This window comes from Mytilus galloprovincialis, chromosome 1 (assembly GCF_965363235.1).
Source record: "Mytilus galloprovincialis chromosome 1, xbMytGall1.hap1.1, whole genome shotgun sequence".
Classification (NCBI taxonomy): Eukaryota; Metazoa; Mollusca; class Bivalvia; order Mytilida; family Mytilidae; genus Mytilus; species Mytilus galloprovincialis.
In genome coordinates this window covers 48,611,683-48,634,158 of record NC_134838.1, presented here as the reverse complement: position 1 = coordinate 48,634,158, position 22,476 = coordinate 48,611,683, and the positions used below count along the sequence as shown (strand labels likewise).

Genomic DNA, 22,476 nt, shown 5'->3' with positions numbered 1-22,476 from the left:
GTCGTATAACAAATATACCATTCATAACAATATTCAAAGATGAAATTAAAGTGTTGATTTGTAACCTTTACGAATAAGCTTATTTATAAGATAGATAAATTAACCAAGATTGTATCTAAAAACATTTAGAAGCTCTGTTAACAGCATCTCCATAAAAGATAGGATGTCTGGTCTCATCTGGCTAAAAAGAGTATATTCCTTCTGGACATTATAAAACATACCATTTAATAGGATTATTGCAATTCATTCATATTTTTGTAGAATTATCTAAAGAGAAAACATTATAGGTGCTCAATTCTAAAAGAACATCTCATCAATTGAACATGAAATTTGCTAAAATACCCTAAAGTTACAAGAATAAGTCCACACTATAATTTCAGGATCAGCCTTCACTAAGAAAAGTAATGAAAAGAAAATGATTCATAAATTTGGATTCACCACTTCGAATTAGATTTCACATTTTTAAAATGACAGTTTACGAGTTTTCTATATATTTTCTTGTATACAACTTAAGTCCTAAAATTAGGACAACAGGCCCTTATACATAAGGGACACCAAGCTATAGACATATTTTTAAATGTAAATCATACTAGATATTTGCAATTTTTCTAACCAAATGGTCAACTGTAAATCAAAATTCATGTTAAGCAAAGGTTTCAACTTAAGAAACTGTGAAGCTTGTATGTGTATGCTTTAAGTATTCCATTTCCATTTTTACAACCATTGATTGTCCCTGAAGAACCATGGATTGGAAAATAAAAGAAAAAAATATTACAGCTATCAATAATCATATTGGCTTCATATTAACATGCTAATGGGAAAGGCACCATAAATAAAACTAACACATCAACTGGTACCCTTGGACCACATGTTCTACAGCCTTCTATAACTATCAATAGTAGTAAACTTTCAATAAAAACGTAATATTGATCTACCAGGTTATGGTCAGTTAAATGGACAGCATCAATTAAATCATACAGGGAGGGTATTTATATATCAGCAGGAATTATTATTATTGACCCTTCCATGTCATATAGCCTAATGCTTCATAATTTTATAGATTTGTGCGACCATTCTCTTGTGAATACAGGTCTTGATTAATTTTCTAAAGAAATAATTACATTTAATATAAATGTATCTGCAAGTGGTGTGTGTTAAACCTGATTGTTTAAGGATACTGATAAATAATGAATATGGAATTCTCTAATAACGGTAGGTAAAATATACATTATCTCTCAAGAAGAATCAAATGAATAAATTATATACAAAAGAGTACCCCTTAATCATTTCTGAATTGCCTATTTTTTCTGTATTAACTCTGTAGGTTGGTATTGTGATATTGCTTTTGAAAAACGATACAATTCTATACATTTGAAATATAAACCAAAAATTTGTTAAGTTTAATGAATATAAGTGAATAATATGTGGTCATGACTGCCAATAAAACAACTATCCATCAGTCAAAATGATGTACTTGAATTCACTTGAAATAAAGTCTACTCCTTAAGAACAAAATAATAAACCAACTGTCCAGCATGTTAACATTTTGTTATACTATTCATGAATTTGAAATTGTTTTCCTTACAAATCTCATTAATATCAGGTAACAGCATGATGCTTCTTATTTTACAAAACAAACATTACTGCACTTAAAAAGATAACTAAAAACAAATTACAGATCAAGGTAAAATATAAGATTAGTGACCTTGCTCTTATGTCCTTTTGCTAATACTGAACTAAATAACTAGTAACTGCAATCCCTACAGATTAAATACAACCTGAAACAATGAACCAACATTTTTCTCATGCATGTACTTCAGTTTATCTAGAATTTCAATTATTGTATTTGTATTCTGATGAGAATCAAACCTTATCTTCAAGAAGGAATCCCTATTGCAACAAATTTAATTTGTTTTTCTCAGAAGCCATATTAACAAACAAAAACGTTTCACAGAAAACTAGATAAACTTCATATGAAAATTAGGGAAGACACTCAAGTGCTCCAGAGGCTTTAGCACTTCTTGTTCCACCATCATATTGCATGTTATAAGTAAATCTGGTGATAAGTTGTATTGATTGTTTTTAGTCATTTTCTGTGACATGTCACAAAGTGTGTCATATCTGAGACATGTCATGCAGTATACAGTACTGTCATTTTCTTTGACACGTCAAGATGTATGAAGTCCTGTCATATCTGGTACTCCAATCTATTCATAATAAAAATGTATCTATAAATAGAAAGCTGTTTTTTTTCTCAAATATATAGATTATTTAAAAGCCAAAAAGACAATATTCTATTAGTATTACAAAAAAACAGCAAATGAACATTTTTAAAAACACAAACACACACAAAATTTTTATATGTCAAAGGTTGTTTATGCATGGCAGACTATCTGATGGTTGTTAATCATACACACTGAATATTAAAAGACTACTAAATGCAAACCAGTTTAAGAATCAGTACAATTCAAACTATTAAAGAACAGCAATTCAATAAAGTAAAATCCTCCCATATGTGTATGGAATCTTTTGTTTATGATCAATAACAAGTAAGTGCCTTGTCTAAATTCTGATAAGGCCAAATAAAAATATATGTGTGGTTCCAGTAACTTTACCGTCCCTACTTTTTCGGCTCAAAAATAGCCTACCCTAAAGATTTTATTGTCATTTTTCATTAAGCACTGTTAAAGTCAGAATGATGCTCCCATAGACTCAATGTAAAAAAAAAACATAAAATAAAAAAAAATCCCTACCTACCTACCCTAACTTTTTTTCAGATGTAACTGGAACCACACATACTATTTTAGTTGGCCTAACAACTTGTAGTTCTATAGTCATTAAAGCCAATTCTCCATCAAATGTTCACATACTTTCAATAAAATAAACACCTTTGACATTAGTATAATCAGATCATTCAGAAGCATTGCAGATAAAAGTCACAAATTATGTCTTCATGATTATTGAAAATAAATAGAACAGAATTCTATCAAAAGAGATGGTAGATACCAAACTGCAAAGGGATTTTGATATGTACAACTATCCCATGTCGAAAAAGAGGGGGAAAGAAAGAAAGGATAAACAAAGAAAAGAAAAATTGTATTGATAGTAAAATTATACTCATTAAATGTAGATAAAAAATTCAACAACTAGATAACTTCAAGGAAAAGATTTTTTGTAATATTGTTAATTTCTGTGTTCTCCTCTAGAAAACACTGTATTGTAGACATGTTGTCTACAGTTACAGATATATCTGTAAGATTTTCTCAAACCTCTCTAGACATCATCTAATACTTGGTCTGGAAAGGAGCTAATTATTCAATCACTTTATCTATAACAATGGATATGAACAAAAAGAAAACATAGAACAGGAAATTTTGAATAAAATGTCAGTTCTTATTTGGTTCTTTATTGAATTTCTATTACAAAATCTAATTTAATTTTGTTTATTTAGTCATGCATTTGAAGCCTGAATGGAATTAACAGACATTTTGGAATGCAGAGCAGATAGGTATTTTCCAAAAAAATATGAATTTTATTTCTGTATCTTTCCGATGTCTATGTGATTTGATAAGAAACTTATTAAAACTCAATGAAATTGGAACTAGCAAAAGTTTTTAATATTGACTCTAATTAACAACAACAGTTACAAGTTCTAATGAAATGTTATCAATGATCTCAAATATTTAAGCAATGAAATATACATAACCTGTCTTGATAACTCTTGGGACTTTTTAAGCATTTACTTGGAATGTCTAATAGAGTACTAGTGAACTATATGAAGCATGATACCATATGCTACCTAAACCAAAACTAACTGATGGAAATCAACAAATAAACATTTACTATATTAAATCTATTTTTTATGTGTGTCTATATCTTTGATGTCTAGTTGTAAAGAAGTAAAATATGTATTTGTACACCATTATCCAACAGATTTTCTTGTTTTACTCCATGTTGGATTATTTATAATCACCATTTCAATCTTCAGTACCTTTTACTGTATTTTTCTTAAGTAGGGGTATTTACAGAAATAAAAAAATTGTTTTGTGGCCATAAAATTTCATCTGTCCAACATTATAAACATTTACATTTACTCAAAATCTGTTTTTAGTGATATTCGTCTGTTCAAGGTAAGGTTTATGAACTTTATTCTTCGTGAAGCCTTTCAGCATAAGGAATAAACAACTAGTTCAAAAGCATGAAAAAGGGGGGAAAAGTGGCAAAACTTGGATGTAAGACGAGCATAAATACATTGCAATGATTTAAAAAAAAACTTGTCAAAATACTTCTTGTAATGTGGTTAAAAGCAGATGTGGGGTTAATGAAGCATTATCTGTCCATGTAAATTTTTACTCTTAGAGTTAATTGTAAACCCATAACTTTCTTTATGGCTCTGGAGTGAAAGAAGAAATAATTCTTGGGGGTGGAGTGAATGGAGTACAATGTGAGAAGAAGGTTCTTAAAACTTTTCTGTTATAAAGTTTGTGCTCAAGCCTTCTTTTGTTCAAAATTTATGATTATAATTGAAAAAAATGTTGGACACCGCTTGTATGTAAATGATCAAAAACTATGTTTACAAAAACACAGAGTTATTTTCTATGAAACACATTGCCATTTTCAAATTCATCAATTGAGGATATTTTTTTTTTTTTTTTTTTTGAATCAGCACTAAAGGGAATTATTAAAAGGCACTTAATGTTTTGTCAAGATAGTAAAATTTAAGATAAACAAGAAATTCCCCCTGTTATTGTTTATCGGTACATCTGCATTTTTATCCTAACCACTAAGCGAGTCTATCAAATCTAAATTGAAAATAGCTTGGTTGTTATACAGGCTGACAAGAATTCTCGAAACACTTATGAATTTCTGAAAATCTGCAATAATGGAAGATTTTCTGTCGACAGTTCTCTTCTTTAGGCAGCATTAAATTGTTTTATTGAGACCTGAACAGTCTTTAAGATGTTAATTGATTAAACCAAGAAAGAAAATGTCCTTATCAATTTATTTGCTATAAATGGAGATTAGCAAATTAATTTACAAAAAAACTATTGGAGGGAAATGAAGGGTACAAGGTTTTCAAGTGTAATGCTTGTGTAATACAAAATTACTAATAATATCATCAATGTTAAAAAACATAAAGAGGGAAAACATCCTGTAGAAATTGGTATGCAAAGACATTGGTGATAATTTAGAATGAATGTTAGTTTTTACAAAAATGAATTTCCTCACCTCAAAACATTAATGGCCATTTATATTAATATTTGAGTTATATAATGTTTTTCACTTCCACAAATTGAATTATATCTGTAAATAGAGGAGTCCAGAGATAAGTTAATAGTTTAGAAGGCCTGTTCTCATGCAATCTTTCATTTCTATCACTTGTGAAATCAGAAAAATTGTTTTTAAATCATACAAAAACATGAGTATGTACTTAAAACTAGAAAAAGAAAAATGTTGTCTTATCATGGAACCTTTAACTACTGCTATAAAATAAACTAAAGCAACCACCTTAATATGTTCTACCATTGTTTTGGTCATTGTATCAGTATACCATATATGAATGATAGATTGTATAGATCTCCATTTTCTTTGAAAATGAACATGAAAAAACAATTCTGTGTGCCTATAAATGAAGCAATTCGCATACAACAATTTCTATGATAATGGGTTTATATTCTTAAGATGTTTTGTATTCATTATGAAAGTGATCAGATGGATCTTGGGTATTGTATTCATTCCTTGTGTAATGAGAATTTATACAGGAAGATGACATTTATTAATTTACGTAATGGTGTTCCATGGAATAATTAGAGATTTACACATGATCTGAGTAAAAGGGTATGAAAGATTATTAACAGCCAACATTTGTCTTTGCAGTTGTTTTGTTATCACCTTTATTGTGGTTTTTAACATTACTTGTATTTTGTTAATTTTCATCTATTTTACCTGTTTAATGTTCTGTACTTTGAATTAGAACAGTGCATTCACTTTTTGTGAAAATTTAGTATTTCTGTTCTCCCTTCTAATGGATACAAAATCATCAAATGAATTGAAAACAACAGATTTATAAAGTTCATGTTTCCCAGCAAATCAAAAAATGAATAAATTCAGTTATTTCACAGAATTAGCAAAATTATCTTCCCACTCAAAATGTCCAATATAAATTTGTTCTCTTCATTAACAAAATATCAGAGACAAAATAAAATTCAGTGTATACAGCAAAAATACAAATAGAATGTCAAGAATAAAACGTAATCTCCTTACAGAGTCGATGGCTTGGGTTCAACACAGACTTGTAAATTAGAATATAGCATTAAGGAAAATAAATTGTATATGAAGTAGGCACATTAATATGCATCAAGTCAACCTAGACTTCTCTAATGACTTTCTCTTTTTGTCATACAGAACCTATAAAAGTCTTCTTTTTATACATTGCAGATTACAAGCCCTGAAAAGACTACAACAATCCGCACAGAGAGTGGTAATTGACCTGTTGTTCAAAGCACAACAATCAAATATGGAAGAAATAAACCTTTCATCAGTTCGGGAATCTTACATGACAAGGACACATGGATTCTTTCAATAATCAGACAAGATCTGATCATTTATTTACATCTTTTCGTTGTTGTTGACTGTATGATAAAAAATCATTTATTTTTGTACATGTCTCATTTGTAATATAACTGTGATTTGGCAAGTGACAACTGGACAATATAAATATATAGACAATCAAACATATAATAGTAAGATATATAATCAATCATGGAGAGTTTGAATAGTTCTGGACAAAATTTTACAGAGCAAATAGTGGTAAACAATGAATTTGTAGTATTCAGCGAGAAGTATTCACAGTACCATGGGTACATTAGCAGTTTCATCTGCTTCTTTGGAGTAGTGTCAAACATTCTGAACATAATTGTTCTAACAAGGAAACACATGATCTCTCCAACAAACTTAATCCTTACAGCCTTAGCGTTGGCGGACGTCATGACAATGTCCGTGTATTTGGTATATGCTTTGTACTTATATGTCTTCACTCTTCCACGTGATACATATGGACATTCAAAGGGATGGATGTATTTTGTTGTGGTGAACAATCTGGTGGTTATAACCTGCCATAATATGGCAATGTGGCTAACCGTTTCCTTGGCAGTGTTTCGGTATATCTTTGTTTGCCATCACGTGGTGGCAAACCAGCTATGCAGTTTAGAAAGAGCGAAATTGACAATTGGTATTGTGGTAGTGGTAACAATTTTACTGTGCATACCAAACTATTTCATGTACAGAGTGTATGAACTGGCTGAATATCAACCAAACTATACAGGCTACTGGATTGATTTGAGTTTGTTTGCTCAAAGCCATTCATTATATCAACCAATAACATTTTGGATATACGGAGTCATCATCAAAATTGCTCCTTGTGTCTTACTGACGATTCTGAGTGCATGCATCATTTGTGCAATGCATGAAGCCAGTAAAAGACGTCAGCGCTTGTTACAGCAAGCTGGAAGACACAACGAAGAAACGTCTGCTGAACATAACAGGACAACCATGATGCTTGTTGCTGTTGTGCTTTTCTTTGTAATTACTGAATTCCCACAAGGAATTTTAGCAGGAATAAGTGGCCTGAATCAAAACTTCTTTCAGACAGTATATTCCAATTTAGGAGATATAATGGATCTTTTAGTGCTTCTGAACAGTGCAATTAATTTTATTCTGTATTGTATTATGAGTCAACAGTTCCGTGACACATTTACCAATCTGTTTGTTTGTAATTTCATATCCTTAAGGAATGTACACTCAGCCAAACAAAATGGAATGGCTTATAGTACTGTTAAAACTGAAGTCACTCAAGTTTAATAAAATAATTGTATATTCAAAACATTTTTAAGTTTGCTGTTAAACTGTTTTCCTGAAATATGTCTTTCATACTTAATGTTTGTATTAAGTTCAATCATATAGCCTGTTTATTATATACCTTGTAAATCATTTTTTCTTTGTCATAATGCTTTTCTAAATTAAGTAGTGAACAGATCACTAAAGTTCAACCAGCTTGTACAAAAACTTAACCTCAGCAACTGAATTCATCCATATACATAATTTAAAGTAATTCTGAGAATGGTCTTTTATGCTTTGATAACTGTGCTATTAGACTGATGTAAAATAGCTACCAATAAGTCAAATTATAATCATCAAGAATTTAGTGTATTAGTTTATATCAATAAAATGTGTATGAACAATGTGAATCAAGACAATATACAACATGTACAAGATGATAAATACAACATTATTGTGTTCAATACATAATAAATTGTTAAATGTTTCTTTAAAGACAAGTAAATAATTTGTTCTGTTCAAATATTGAAAAATACATGCTGCTTTTGTTTATATGAAGTTAAATGACAGGAAAGAAATATTATCTGCATGAATAATTTAAAATTGGCGATTTTTGATGAAATGCCTAATTTTATTATCAATATTACATAATTTTGCAGCTATGATTTCAAAAGGGCATATTAAACTAAATTATTGCAAGATGTGTAATGTGAGCCGTTGTTTCAAATTATTTCATTTTAAAAAGATTCCTTATAAAAGCTTTGTCTTATAAATAAGAATGCTCAATCCATGCTTTCATTTACAATTTAAAAGAAATATTGCAGTATTCAGTCCACATCTGAACAGTATTATGGAATACTATACTTTTAGGGGATCTTTGCAAGAAATATTAGCCAATATTCCCTGGCAAGAGTTTATATATCCCCTAAGCCATCATACAAAAGGGATATAGTACACTAACAGGAAATATGAGCCCATAACCCCTGTGAAGCAAGAATAACAATTATATTATACTGGAGTGTTCTCAAATTATCATTTTGATCATTGTTTTTGTTCACAGGGCTCATATCTGCCATCATGATAATCAATCAAATTGAAAGATTAGCTAGTAAATTTCACTACAGGAGTCCAGTATTACAATGTATCTTTATTTCTATGTAAATAATAGAAGACAAATACCTAAATGATGAAACATCTTATTTTTTGTATGTTTGGCAAAACTTTATATGATGACCTCCACTATGACAATACTAATTGTTGAGACTATATAACTTGGGAGTAGCTTTGTTTGTTATGTTTAAATGTAGAGTACGATTTACTGGTAATGTGTACCTTGAGAAAATGTCTATTTTAGTAGTTGGCTAGTCTGTATCTTTACTTGTAAGAATGACTGTTTGTTCAATCCAGACAATTCTCAAATGAGTAGGAGGTGCCTTAAGGTCCCTATTTGGTCTTATAAATTATATGACTTTTTTTAAATGATTTGCTAGGTACGTCTATGTGAATAGTAAAGTTTTGCAAATATTATACACATTCATTCATATCAAGAATTAAAAAAAATGGAACATTAATATGGAATATTTTTAGGAGGAAAATATTGCATGCAAGATCCATGTACATATTTACCAGAGTGTTGTTCATATAGACAAGCACTGTAGTAAATTATCTAGTTATGTCTTATGCCCTGACTTTTAAAAGTATGAATATCAACCAGAATCTTCTATTTTTCAGCAAAGTTCAAAGGTTTATATTCACCTGACAACATCACTTCATTTATTTTACAAACATAAAACTAGTACACATTTTTTGCCCCTATCCATCCCAACCCCAGTATCTCTCTTTCAAAATTGAAATTTTACCACTAGTGATAATATAATGGGAATTTCTATGCAGGCATTATTTTAAAACAGGACTTTTTTTATGTAAAAATTTCAAAGGAGTAAGTTCGGTAAAGGCCATATTTGGTCTCAATTATAAAGTTCAAAGTTACAAGAAAATAAATGTTTTAAGTTGCCTAAAAGACATGTGAGAAAGTTAAACAGAAATGTTTTTTGTCAAAGTTTAGTTCTAACACGTTGTTATTTACATCCCAAAAAAGTTGATTAGGGATTTTGGTGAAATTTGACAAAATCAGCTGGATTTCAATCAAATTAAGGGGGTTTGCGGGTCTAAATCACATTTTTTTATTTAATATAGGATTTAGCTATATTTTTCTATAAATGAACTTTATCTTATACTTAGTAGAAAAAAGAAATAAAAAAATGGGGTCACCGTTCATTTACGCTCACAATCTGCCTTCGAAAGAAGCATACATTTTTGTTAATGTCCTTTTTTTCTGTTGAACTAGTAGGAGAAAAAGTGATAATAACGAAATTAAAAAAAGAACAAAATTACAAAAGTCGCTTAAATTTTACAATTATTTAGTTGATGTATAGCTTATTCGAAAACAACAATAAAAAATATAGGTCACCGATAAGTTAAAAAAGATGTTTCAATTTTAATGCCAAAAAATGGCATTTTTTTCACCAAAGGGAGATAATTTGGAGCTTTTTCACTGATATCTACATTTTAAAAGTCACCTAGGGCCAACACAAATTGATTTCTTGGAATGATTTTTATACCATATGATAAAGTACCAACTACTAAAGGTAATTGATAAAATTTGTAATAAAAAATAAATGTTGAATTTTTTTCTGAAAATCTTCTACCCGCGAGCCTCCTTAAGGACCAGGAACATGGAGTGCAGGCGTCAACAAACATAATATTCAAATAAGACATGTGAAATGTCTTCACAAACATTATTACAAAACATCTTTGTTGTCGACGTAATCGCTCTAAGTTTCCTGTCCAATAATCTATGGAAATTTACCCATTTTCATTGATTTTTTCGTGAAAAATCAATATTAGTACAACTTGTGACGTAATAATGAAACGCAGAAACGTAAAATTTTCAACAAAATGGCTTATTTCCTATCTAGTCACTGTATTCGCTATAATTTATTATGATATTTGGTCAATAAATCCGAATTTGAAATTTTCCCTAAGAAAGAGGGCCATACTCCTTTCAGACCAATTACTCCTTTCTTTTCAAATCATCATAAAAATTATTATACATTGGACACGGTTGAATATTTGAACAATAAAACTACAAATTTAAAACAACTTTTGATACAGCTGATACTAGGGTCTAATATATCAATGGTAAGAATTTAAAAAAGAATTTACATTTCCAAGACAGAAATTCTTTGTAAGGAAGTAAGTAAAATACTCCACTAAAGAAATGTTTCCTTCTCAAAGCCAATTATGAATATTTTTCTGATCATTTTTACGCCTACAGAAAAGTGTGTCCAATATGACAGACTAAGTGACATCCATGTTTCAATAAGATGACACAGTCAGCATCATTAATCTATAGAAGTCAAAAGTGAACATTAAATCACTTCCTTTTTCCTAAATTACCAACATTTTCTTTTTTAAAGGGAAACAGGAATAGATGATGACAACAAGCATAATGTTATACAATTTTATTCAACAAGGTTAAATATATTGCCCAACTAAAAGAGATCTTTACAGCTGATTGCATTGAGCGTGTAAAGGTAATATCTTTGGTTAGCTTGCTTGCTGGCTGAAATGCGAAGTCATTACTAGGTAAGGAATACTACCCCCTACTTCGAAAAAGAGGGTAGTATTCCTAACCTATTGTTGACTTCACAGTTCAGCTAGCAACTGAAGATAATACCTTTATCTACACTCTCAATGCAATCGACTGTAAAGTAAATCATATTTCATAAAATTTGTGTTTAAATCACTTTTTGGTTTTTAATGTAAATATATATACCGGTGATGTTCTCACTTTTAGTTTTTGGCTTGCTTCTATTTACATATTTTCCTGTAGATAGTTTTCTAACACGAATATATCCTAACTAATTCATAGTTACATGATGACTCAAAACAAAGAATACTTAAACTGAGAACAACCATCAAAGAACCTTATTGTTTAAGTGTCAAAGATGTATATACTTTTCTGTATCAGATATTTTGTACTTCCAGGTGACATTTACATATAATCAACTTTTCTACTACAATAAACCATTCTTTCAGTGGGAACTAACATTATCAATGTAATAATGAGTAAAAAATACAAAAATATGGAGCTGTTAGATCATACCTTAGTCTATAGTCAACTGATAGTATCCTATGACTGATTATTAGTATGTGACCATTCTTAAGGTTTTCAAAGTAACAACCATGTTTCACTAGTGGAATCAGTTCATGATACTTGTATAATTATCTGATTAAATTGAGACTTGTATCATTTCACTTTAATCTAATCATGCACAGCATGGTCTGAATTAACTCGAATAATTCAAGCCCTTTCCGTGTCCGATTTTCTCCCACACCAGGGCTTGAACTCCTTGTGATCATTGGCCGCGTCGCCTGCTCTCTGTGAGAGAGAGCCAATCAGCGGCAATCAGGATAATGAGTCTGCGCAACTCTCTTGTAATTGTCTTACCAAACACGTGTGTTCAATTAACACAAATCCGATAATAATTAATTAACATCAGTTAACATCAGTTTACATCATTTAACATCAATTAACATCCGGAACTCCTCCTTCTTTAGCTGCCAATTTAAATCAAAATTCCCATATTGCAAAGCGGTGTGAAAATTCCGGTTGACGATCTTGATCGAGGAAGACGTTCAGGCGTTAATGTAGCCTTCGTAGATCAGCGGAATATAACGACTGAATTATTCGGGTTAGGTCTGAATTAGCCATGACTTGAGATTTTCTTTTAGTTATTTTTTCAAGGCAAGAAGACAGGGCATATTGCAATATTTTGAAATTGATATCTTTTTATTAATTACATTCTTTGGTAATTTGTAAACTTCACATTAGTGGAAATAGATGTAAATTGTAAATTATCTTAGAACAAACCGTTTATACTACAGGATACTGTTAACCATACAAAGGTTTCCTTTTAGCTAACATGCAATAAAATATCACTAACAATACAGCTGGGAAAATCCAATATTAAATTAAATGACCAACGATGGCTGGAAATTTTTACACTCTTGACAACCAGAGCAACCAAAATTGTTACTATTTGACAGCAGCCATTCAATGTCACATTAGTGTATCAAAATTAGCTAAATAAAAATACCTTGATCAATTTCTGTCTTACGACAACCAGATCTCCGCAAAAGCTTTTCTTTTAATTCAATAATCTGGCAGGCTATAGTACATCTGGCAAAGAAAAGAAAATGGGTAAAAGTAATAAGAGAAAAACGGTTTTCTATGAAGAAAACAATTATAAGAATACACAATATCTAATATTTTAATTTTTACAAATGTACTTTAAGATTAATATGTGATTTGAAATACATATGTAGAAAAGCGAGTTCCATCTGAAGGATAATCTTTTTTGAATGCAGATTTACTCTTGAACTAATGCATAAATATAAATACTGTTCATATTTTCCTAGTAAAAAAGCAATTCTACATATGTGAAACATTTGATAAACTCTCTTAACCTTAAAAACAAACATCAAATTTCAAGCTGAATTGGATAAGTTGAAACATTTCTCATATATTGAGTTTCAGGTGGAAAATTGTCATTTATAATGCATGTTAAAATTATATGGCTGAGCACACAAAAATAAATTTGACATCATAAGATATTTGTATTTTAAGTGCAATATTTCTACCTGAAACCATCAATTACAAGAATTATTTGAGATATTTTCTGTAATAGATAAACCCTATTTTTCAACTTGAAACTATGATTCACTTTTAATGGTAATTAAAATTTTATATTCTATTCTTAAATATTGAACAGAATAAGTAAAATGTATCACACATATTCAATTAAATAAATAAGGTACATTGTTGAATGGAAACAGAATTAGTACGTATTTCAGCAACATAACACTGTATATACATGTAAAAGATATCCATTCTGAAGCTTTAGTGAATACCATGTATATCACAATTTAATCTGTACATTGTTACGTTATAAAGTGTTTTCAAATAAACTCATTTCAGTGAATTTCGTGTTAGCTTTATTTTAGAATGCAGATCATTTTGAAGGTAAAAGATACTAAGCCAACCTTGTAATAAGAGTGCACACACTGAAATGTTTTGCCTTCTTTTAATACAAACATTTGAGTTTACTTTCATAGTCCTAAATGTAAAACTACAACTAGCACATAAACTTAACATGAGGTCAAGGTCAGGTAGACAAAACTGGAAATACATGCACACCTTAAAGTCATTACATACGCAAAATATGCTTAAAATTTAGTTAACTTCTATTGCACATAGTATCTAAAAACTTAACCCAGAAAAATCATTTATAAATAAACCATGAAAATACAGGTCAAGGTCAGATGAACCCTTCCAAAGAGACATCTTCAAAGTCAAGGTAAGATGAACCCTGCCAGACATACCACATCTTCTTATACCTATGTACACATTACAATCATTACATGCTTTAAATGAAGTTGACCTATTGTATAGAATATCTAAGAAACAAACTTAACCAGGAAAATTAAGATTAACTAATGAACCATAAAAATGAGGTCACAGTTAGATGATAATTGTTAGACAGATATATACACTTTTTTAACATTCCATACACCAAACATAGTTGACCTATTGCTTAAAGAAATAGAAAAACAGACACAAACAAGAATGTGTCCACAGTACACAGATGCCCCACTCACACTATCATTTTTTATGTTCAGTGGACCATAAAATTGGGCTAAAAATCTTATTTGGCATTTGAATTCAGAAAGATCATATCATAGGGAACATGTGTAATAAGTTTCAAGTTGATTGGACTTCAACTTCATCAAAAACTACCTTGACCAAAAACTTTAACCTGAAACTTGCACTATCATTTTCTGTGTTCACTGGACCGTGAAATTGGGATCAAAAATTTAATTTGGCATAAAAAATTGAAAATTTGAAACATCATATCATAGGGAACATATTTATTAAGTTTGAAGTTGATTGAACTTCAACTTCATCAAAAACTACCTTGACCAAAAAATTTAACCTGAAATAGGACAAACAGACACACAGACCAGAAAACATACTGCCCCTCAACTATCGTAGGTGGGGCATAAAAAATAAATAATATGGAGCTATGAACCATTAAATTGAGGTCAAGGTCATATAAAACATGCCAGACTGACATGTACACCATAAAATATTTTCAAACACCATATATAGTTGCCCTTTATAGCTAGCTGTTCAATGTGAGCCAAGGCTCTGTGTTGAAGACTGTACTTTGACCTATAATGGTTTACTTTTATAAATTGTGACTTTTTTGGAGAGTTGCCTCATTGGCACTCATACCATATCTTCTAATATCTATATAAGAGAGTTTTAGAATCAATTGCTCATGACTGAGGGGTGGGGTCAAATAATCTCCATTGAAATAAGATGTGCCAATATCAATAGAACTGCATGCCAAACATCATAGACTTACAAATAGCAATTCCTCTTAACCTCACAAATATCAAGCTGCAATAGTTGTTGATACCTCCTTTATGGCTGTAGCTGCATCACTAGAAACAGCACACCATAGTTTCAACTACACCTGGCACTTTATTGAGGCTAAAAGAAATACACAATGCCATTAAATATTAATGATATGCTGAACATTTCATTAAAATCTACTCACAAATTTTAAAAGGAGTTGGGAATGAAAGGTGGATGGATGAAAACAACAACAAACAGACTTAAGGATCTCTATATACCTAAAAGTTGTATATGCAGTACAGTATGCACGGGTATAAAAAGGAACACAATAATATTTACTACATTTTACTATATTGTGGAGTTCAGTATGCACGGGTATAAAAAGGAACACAATAATATTTACTACATTTTACTATATTGTGGAGTTATAGATTTTCGTGTTAACCAAATTTCATGAATGAAGAAAAACTTCAATATTCTTGTATATTTAATTTCATTGCGAAAGCTTGCATACAGAAAATTACCTATAGAAAATTTGTCATTTCGTGAACATTTATTTTTGTGGTTCACCTGTACCCAGGAAATTTACAAAAATCGCTATCAAAGGAATAATAATGAATCCACAGTATGCCCTTTATCAAAGACAAAAGCATAACTAACAGAAACATTTCCCTTTGGATTCCTTAAAAAAAACAAAAATAACAGCCATCCAATTGTGTATAGTGCTGTTAAACACTGTCAAACAAACACTTAAAAAAACAAATGAAAAAAGTCAAACTGAAAATATGATAGAAGATTGTACTGATTGAGGATCATACAAATCAGTCATTTAATAACAGTGGCACTTAATTGTCAATAAAGTCTGGAGAGGTGTGATAATAATGTCAATGAAATTAATTCAAATCAGAACATATTAGCTTATCTTGAAATTATGATGAATTCCAAATTAATAAGTTCCTTGAAGACAATCAAATGAGCATTATTTTCGATAAGCCAGCATACATGTGGAAGAAATGTCTATTTGAAGATGAGTTGAAGCAATTCTATTTGGCTTTGAGACTCATAAATCTGAATGATTTGTATTGCTGAGTATTATAATCATGCAATTGAAAGCGACTTGTGACAGGACTTATGCTTACATATGATACTTCATTTAAGAGTATGAATAAAAGGATAGGGTGTATAGCAGCAATCCATCAACATAGAATAAAACATGCAGAGGTTGTCCTTAAAATCAAGTCAGGAATATGGCAGTTGTTATCAAGTAGTCTATTTCTATGTATGTTGGTGGGGTTGTTTTTGTTGTTGTACTATAGTGTTTCTGTTGTTCCTTTGTTTTTGTATGATAGTTGATGTATTTCCCTTGGTTTTAGTTTTTAACCTGGATTTGTTTTCTTTCAATAGATTAATGACTTTTCAACAGCAGTATACTACTGTTGTCTTTATTAACCATATATAATAAGATCATAGACAAATATATATAACAATTTAAAATGCATAAGAAAGCTTACTGTAAAACCAAAATCTAAATTGATCCAGAAATCTGTACATACAATTGTATCTTTCCAAGGAATAAGTCATCTGGCTCTTTTTTCTTCAATACAATTCTGACCTGGAATTATAACATGTAATCCTGAATATTGAGCATACTGTACAAAGCATGTGTTGTTTTACCTTAACACAATACAACCATTTTTTACTTAGAAAATTAGACATTGACATTTAAATGAAACAACTATACCATATACAGATGTACTAGATACTGTGGATTCATTTATTTTGTGGGTATCAAATTTCATGGATGAAGGAAAGTTGCACTTTTCTTGATATTTGATTCTGTGGTTTTGCCAATCTCTGCATACAAAGCCTATAGAAAATTTATAATTAGATGAGTATGTAAATTCTTGGTTCACCAGTACCCACAAAATCCATGAAAATTGGTGTCCAACAAATAATAATGAATTCACAGTATACCAGATTACAAGATTTCAATCTTACATGTAAATAAATTCACAATTTCATTTTAGTGTATTAATTTTCTTATTATTTTACATTTAACTAGCTCATGAATACATTTATCTTTAAAAATATTAAACTATTCTCTTAAATATTGAAAATCCAAAAGATTCAATTTTCTTTCCACTTTTGACCCTGTACAAGGGAAATACCAGGAATGTGTATGTTCAATAAAATGCAACTGTAAAACAAAACAACTAAATCAAGTACCCTTGAAACAGATAAAGGAGACAGAGGCCTGCTAATTGGTCTTAACATCAATCTATTTCATTTTGTCTCCAATTTGCAGACATGAATTTATGTTCTTCAATAAAATAAAAGAATACAAGATGTAGTTTGTGCAAAAAGCATTTCCTATTTACATGTTAAATAGCAATGATTTCTTGGTAGAAACAATAAAATGACAAATTTATACAAAATCTTGAGCATTTTAATCAAATATAGAGAGAAACTGTATACAGCACAAGCCTTATGAAAATATGAAGATGTGGTATGATTGACTATAATACAAATCTCCACCAGAAACCAAATGACGTAGAAGTTAGCAATTATGGGTCACTGTACAGCCTTTAATCCTTGAGTAAAACCCATACTGCACATCAAACTTTAAAAAAATATAAAACAATTCAAACTGTCTGATATACAAATCATTATAACAAATAAACAAGAGTTCACACGCTGAAATGTCTCGCCTTCTTTACTAATCATTGATATCATGTTGATAGTCCTAAATACAAACCTTTATTACAATTGTCACATAAACTTAACATTTACCGAGAAAACTAAACATTGACCAATGAACCATGAAAAGGAGGTCAAGGTCAGATGAACCATGCCAGGCAGGCATGTACAGCTAAAAATTCTTCCATACAACAAATACAGTTGATCTATTGCTTATACTTTAAGAAAAAAAAGACCAAAACACAAAAGCTTAACACTAAGCAATGAAACATGAAAATGAGGTCAAGGTCAAATAAAACTTGAGTGACTGACATATAGATCATAAAATATTTCCATACACCAAATATAGTTGACCTATTGCATATAGTATTAGAAAAAAAGACCAAAACTCAACAAGAGTGCACACGCTGAAATGTCTCGCCTTCTATACTAATCATTGATATTATATTGATAGTTCTAAGTATAAAGCTTAGTTTTATTACAACTGTCTCATAAACTTAACATTAACCAAGATAACTAAACAAAGACCAATGAACCTTGAAAATGAGGTCAAGGTCAGATGAACCATGCCAGGCAACATGCACAGCTAACAATGCTTCCATACAACATATATAGTTGACCCATTACTTATAGTTTAAGAAAAATAGACCAAAACACAAAAACTTAACACTGTGCAATGAACCGTGAAAATGAGGTCACCGTCAAATAAAACCTGCGCGACTGACATAAAGATCATAAAATATTTCCATACACCAAATATAGTTGACCTATGGCATACAATATTAGATAAAAAGACCAAAACTCAAAAACTTAACTTTGACCACTGAACCATGAAAATGAGGTCAAGGTCACATGACATCTGCCCGCTAGACATGTACACCTTACCATCATTCCATACAACAAATATAGTAGACCTATTGCATATAGTATGAGAAAAACAGACCAAAACACAAAATTTAACTATAACCACTGAACCATGAAAATGAGGTCAAGGTCAGATGACACCTGCCAGTTGGACATGTACACCTTACAGTCCTTCCATACACCAAATATACTAGCCCTATTGCTTATAGTATCTGAGATATGGACTTGACCACCAAAACTTAACCTTGATCACTGATCCATGAAATGATGTCGAGGTCAAGTGAAAACTGTCTGACAGACATGAGGACCTTGCAAGGTACGCACATACCAAATATAGTTATCCTATTACTTATAATAAGAGAGAATTCAACATTACAAAAAAATTGAACTTTTTTTTCAAGTGGTCACTGAACCATGAAAATGAGGTCAAGGACATTGGACATGTGACTGACGGAAACTTCGTAACATGAAGCATCTATATACAAAGTATGAAGCATCCAGGTCTTCCACCTTCTGAAATATAAAGCTTTTAAGAAGTGAGCTAACACCGCCGCCGCCGCCGCCGGATCACTACCCTATGTCGAGCTTTCTGCAACAAAAGTTGCAGGCTCGACAAAAACTTAACTTTGACCACTGAACCATGAAAATGAGGTCAAGGTCAGATGACACCTCCCAGCTAGACATGTACACCTTACAATCATTCCAGACACCAAATATAGAAGACCTATTGCATATAGTATTAGAAAAAAAGACCAAAACTCAAAAACTTAACTTTGACCATTATGAACCATGAAAATGAGGTCAGATGACACCTGCCAGTTGGACATGTACACCTTACAGTCCTTGCATACACGGAATATACTAGACTTATTGCTTATAGTATCTGAGATATGGACTTGACCACCAAAACTTAACCTTGTTCACTGATCCATGAAATGAGGTCGAGGTCAAGTGAAAACTGTCTGAGGCATGATGAGTTATCCTATTGCTTATAATAAGAAAGAATTTAACAATACAAAAAATCTTAACTTTTTTTTAAAGTAGTCACTGAACCATGAAAATAAGGTCAAGGACATTGGACTTGTGACTGAAGGAAACTTCATAATATGAGACATCCATATACAAAGTATGAAGCATCCAGGTCATTTTGAGAGTCACATGAAATCAAACCAAAGGTAAAGAACAATAGAATTTTTTTGGTTATCAACGGAGGGATGCTTATATGAACACACAGATACAGGTACAAACTAGAAAATATAATGCCCTAAACTTGCATAGGCTGGGCATAAACACTTCCTTACACTGATGACATTTTCGTATTTTATTCATCTCATATAATATAAAATAAAGAGATGCGGTAACGATTGCCAATGAGACAATTATCAACAAGAGTCCAAATGAATGTACTTTACTATAGACATTATGAGGAACAAACAATAAGAAACATGTATTCTTACTGAGAACCTGACACTCATATTATTGATATTCAATTTTTTTACTGTCCAAAGCCTGAGAATAAATTGCTGAGTCCAAACTGACAAGTTATGTAATGTACATTTAGTAGATTATACACTACACAAGTCTTAAATTCAATATAGAATTTGGTTTGGACCTGTCATTCTTAAATATATATAATAATATAAATCAATTACTGAAGTTTTTCCATATAAAGGAAGCAATTTAATCCAAACTTCTTAAAATTTTCTAAAGGCAAAATACAGCAGAAAGATGTCATTTCATACCATTTATCATTGGAATATCAAATAATTTCCAACGATATCTTTTCAAATGCAACTAATTGATCAATTATATTATGAAAGGTAATATTGATGATGATATGCAACTGTACCATGTAAAAATAGCTGGAAGGCATTTAACTTGTAAATCTAAGAATTGTGGTTACTGACGTTCAAAATTATATATTTTTCCAAAAACAAACAAAAAGTCAGACAGTATGAAATGCATCAAAATTAACAAAAATAGAAAGTTTGTGCAATATGCATGGCTATTCTGAATAATTCAGGACTAAATTCATTAATATAAATGTTATATCTGATATGTAATGTGCTGATTCTCAAGTAAAGAATGGCGAAGTAAAAATAGTCTTCATATATCATTTAAAGGGAGACAACAACTACACAATCTTCAAAATCTTGTTTCATTACTGAAGCATCACAAATTACTAACAAGACTCAACTATAACTTGTTTCCCAATCCACTATAAATAAATGTGTCTAAAATAAGACTCAATTAAAACCAATTCAAATTGTTGTTAATTTTATAAGTTGAAGAGTTTCCTCCGAGGAAATAGACAAAATCTCTTCCTTTTAGACAGCAATACAAAACTTGGACAATCCTATTACTTCAATAAATATTTGTGCTGTAATTATTTATAATGTCATATATATTCTATTTTAAAAGAGGGCCTCTCCAATGTTATATTTGACCAAATCATGACAGTCGTCTTTTAATAAACTTTAACTTTACAGAATATTTCTTGTTGAGGTTTAATAAACTATTAATACTCAATGGACAAGACCACTATAAACTACAATCATCGAATAGCTTTTTTTAAACATCATGAGACTATGACCAACCCTATAATACAAACAAGTGACTTTTGATCAAGATTCATTATGGTTGTATTTCTCACAATTCTAAATGAAGTCTTATAAAATAAAGTGAAATAGCTGCAATCAGTGTCGTTGCTGAGTGACTTGGTCATTTAAATTACTGTGATTTGACAAATATAGCATCTTGCTAATAAAAGAGGGACGAAAGATACCAAAGGGACAGTCAAACTCATAAATCTAAAACAAACTGACAACGCCATGGCTAAAAATGAAAAAGACAAACAGAAAAACAATACTACACATGACACAACATAGAAAACTAAAGAATAAACAACACGAACCCCACCAAAAACTAGGGGTGATCTCAGGTGCTCCGGAAGGGTAAGCAGATCCTGCTCCACATGCGGCACCCGTCGTGTTGCTTATGTGATTACAAATCCGGTAAATAGTCTAATTCGGTAGGTCAAATTCATGAAAGGGAAGGGGATTGTAGTTACGACGTGAGGAACATATCCGATATCATTTGTGAAATGGTTATTCCATAACGGTCAACCAACTCGTGATGGCGTCCGTAAAATTTACGAAGGGATGATTTCAACTTCACCATTTGGAACTCTTGATTTAATAGCTTCCTTGTGAGCAGTAACCCTCTATCAAGAAAATCATGATAGGAAATGCAAGCACGGGAATATCGTATCAATTGAGAGATATATACCCCGTATGCAGGTGCTGCTGGAATGTTGCTACTTAGAAATGGAAAGTTCACAATTGGAAAGCTGAAATCATCCCTTTTGTCGTAAAGTTTTGTCTTCAACCGACCCTCATTGTCAATTTCTAGATGTAAGTCAAGATATGAAGCTGACTTAACTGTATCTGTAGTATCCTTTATCTCCAATTCGATGGGATAGATGCGTTCCACATAGTCACCAAATTTTGAATTGTTTAGTGAAAGAACGTCATCTATATAGCGGAAAGTAGAGTAATAATAACATAATCATATAGTTTTAACTTCTTGCTAAT

At 30.9% G+C, this 22,476-nt stretch overlaps 2 protein-coding genes and 1 long non-coding RNA gene across 13 annotated transcripts in view; 1 reads left to right on the top strand and 2 right to left on the bottom strand.

Annotated features, from left to right (window-relative positions):
- LOC143076815 (uncharacterized) overlaps nt 1-16,965 on the bottom strand; it is a 151,421-nt gene extending 134,456 nt beyond the window's left edge. The window contains exons 1-3 of the long non-coding RNA XR_012978795.1: nt 16,834-16,965; nt 15,330-15,457; nt 12,999-13,081 (exon numbers count right to left, since the gene is read on the bottom strand). This is a non-coding gene — a long non-coding RNA (uncharacterized LOC143076815). The remainder of the gene's footprint in view (nt 1-12,998; nt 13,082-15,329; nt 15,458-16,833) is intronic.
- Nucleotides 1-22,476, bottom strand: part of LOC143076721 (protein MON2 homolog) — a 293,055-nt gene that overhangs the window by 184,717 nt on the left and 85,862 nt on the right. The window lies entirely within an intron of this gene.
- Nucleotides 1,096-13,883, top strand: LOC143076770 (G-protein coupled receptor dmsr-1-like). Of its 3 annotated transcripts, none has more exons than XM_076252652.1 (2): nt 1,096-1,212; nt 6,439-13,883. In XM_076252652.1, the coding sequence occupies exon 2, from the start codon at nt 6,763-6,765 to the stop codon at nt 7,858-7,860; it is 1,098 nt and encodes a 365-aa protein (XP_076108767.1). In that variant the 5' UTR covers nt 1,096-1,212; nt 6,439-6,762; the 3' UTR covers nt 7,861-13,883. The 3 variants fall into 3 exon arrangements, with proteins under 3 accessions (XP_076108767.1, XP_076108760.1, XP_076108775.1); XM_076252645.1 differs by lacking the exon at nt 1,096-1,212 and adding an exon at nt 3,450-3,508; XM_076252660.1 differs by lacking the exon at nt 1,096-1,212 and adding an exon at nt 3,450-3,508 and having other exon boundaries at nt 6,439-6,763.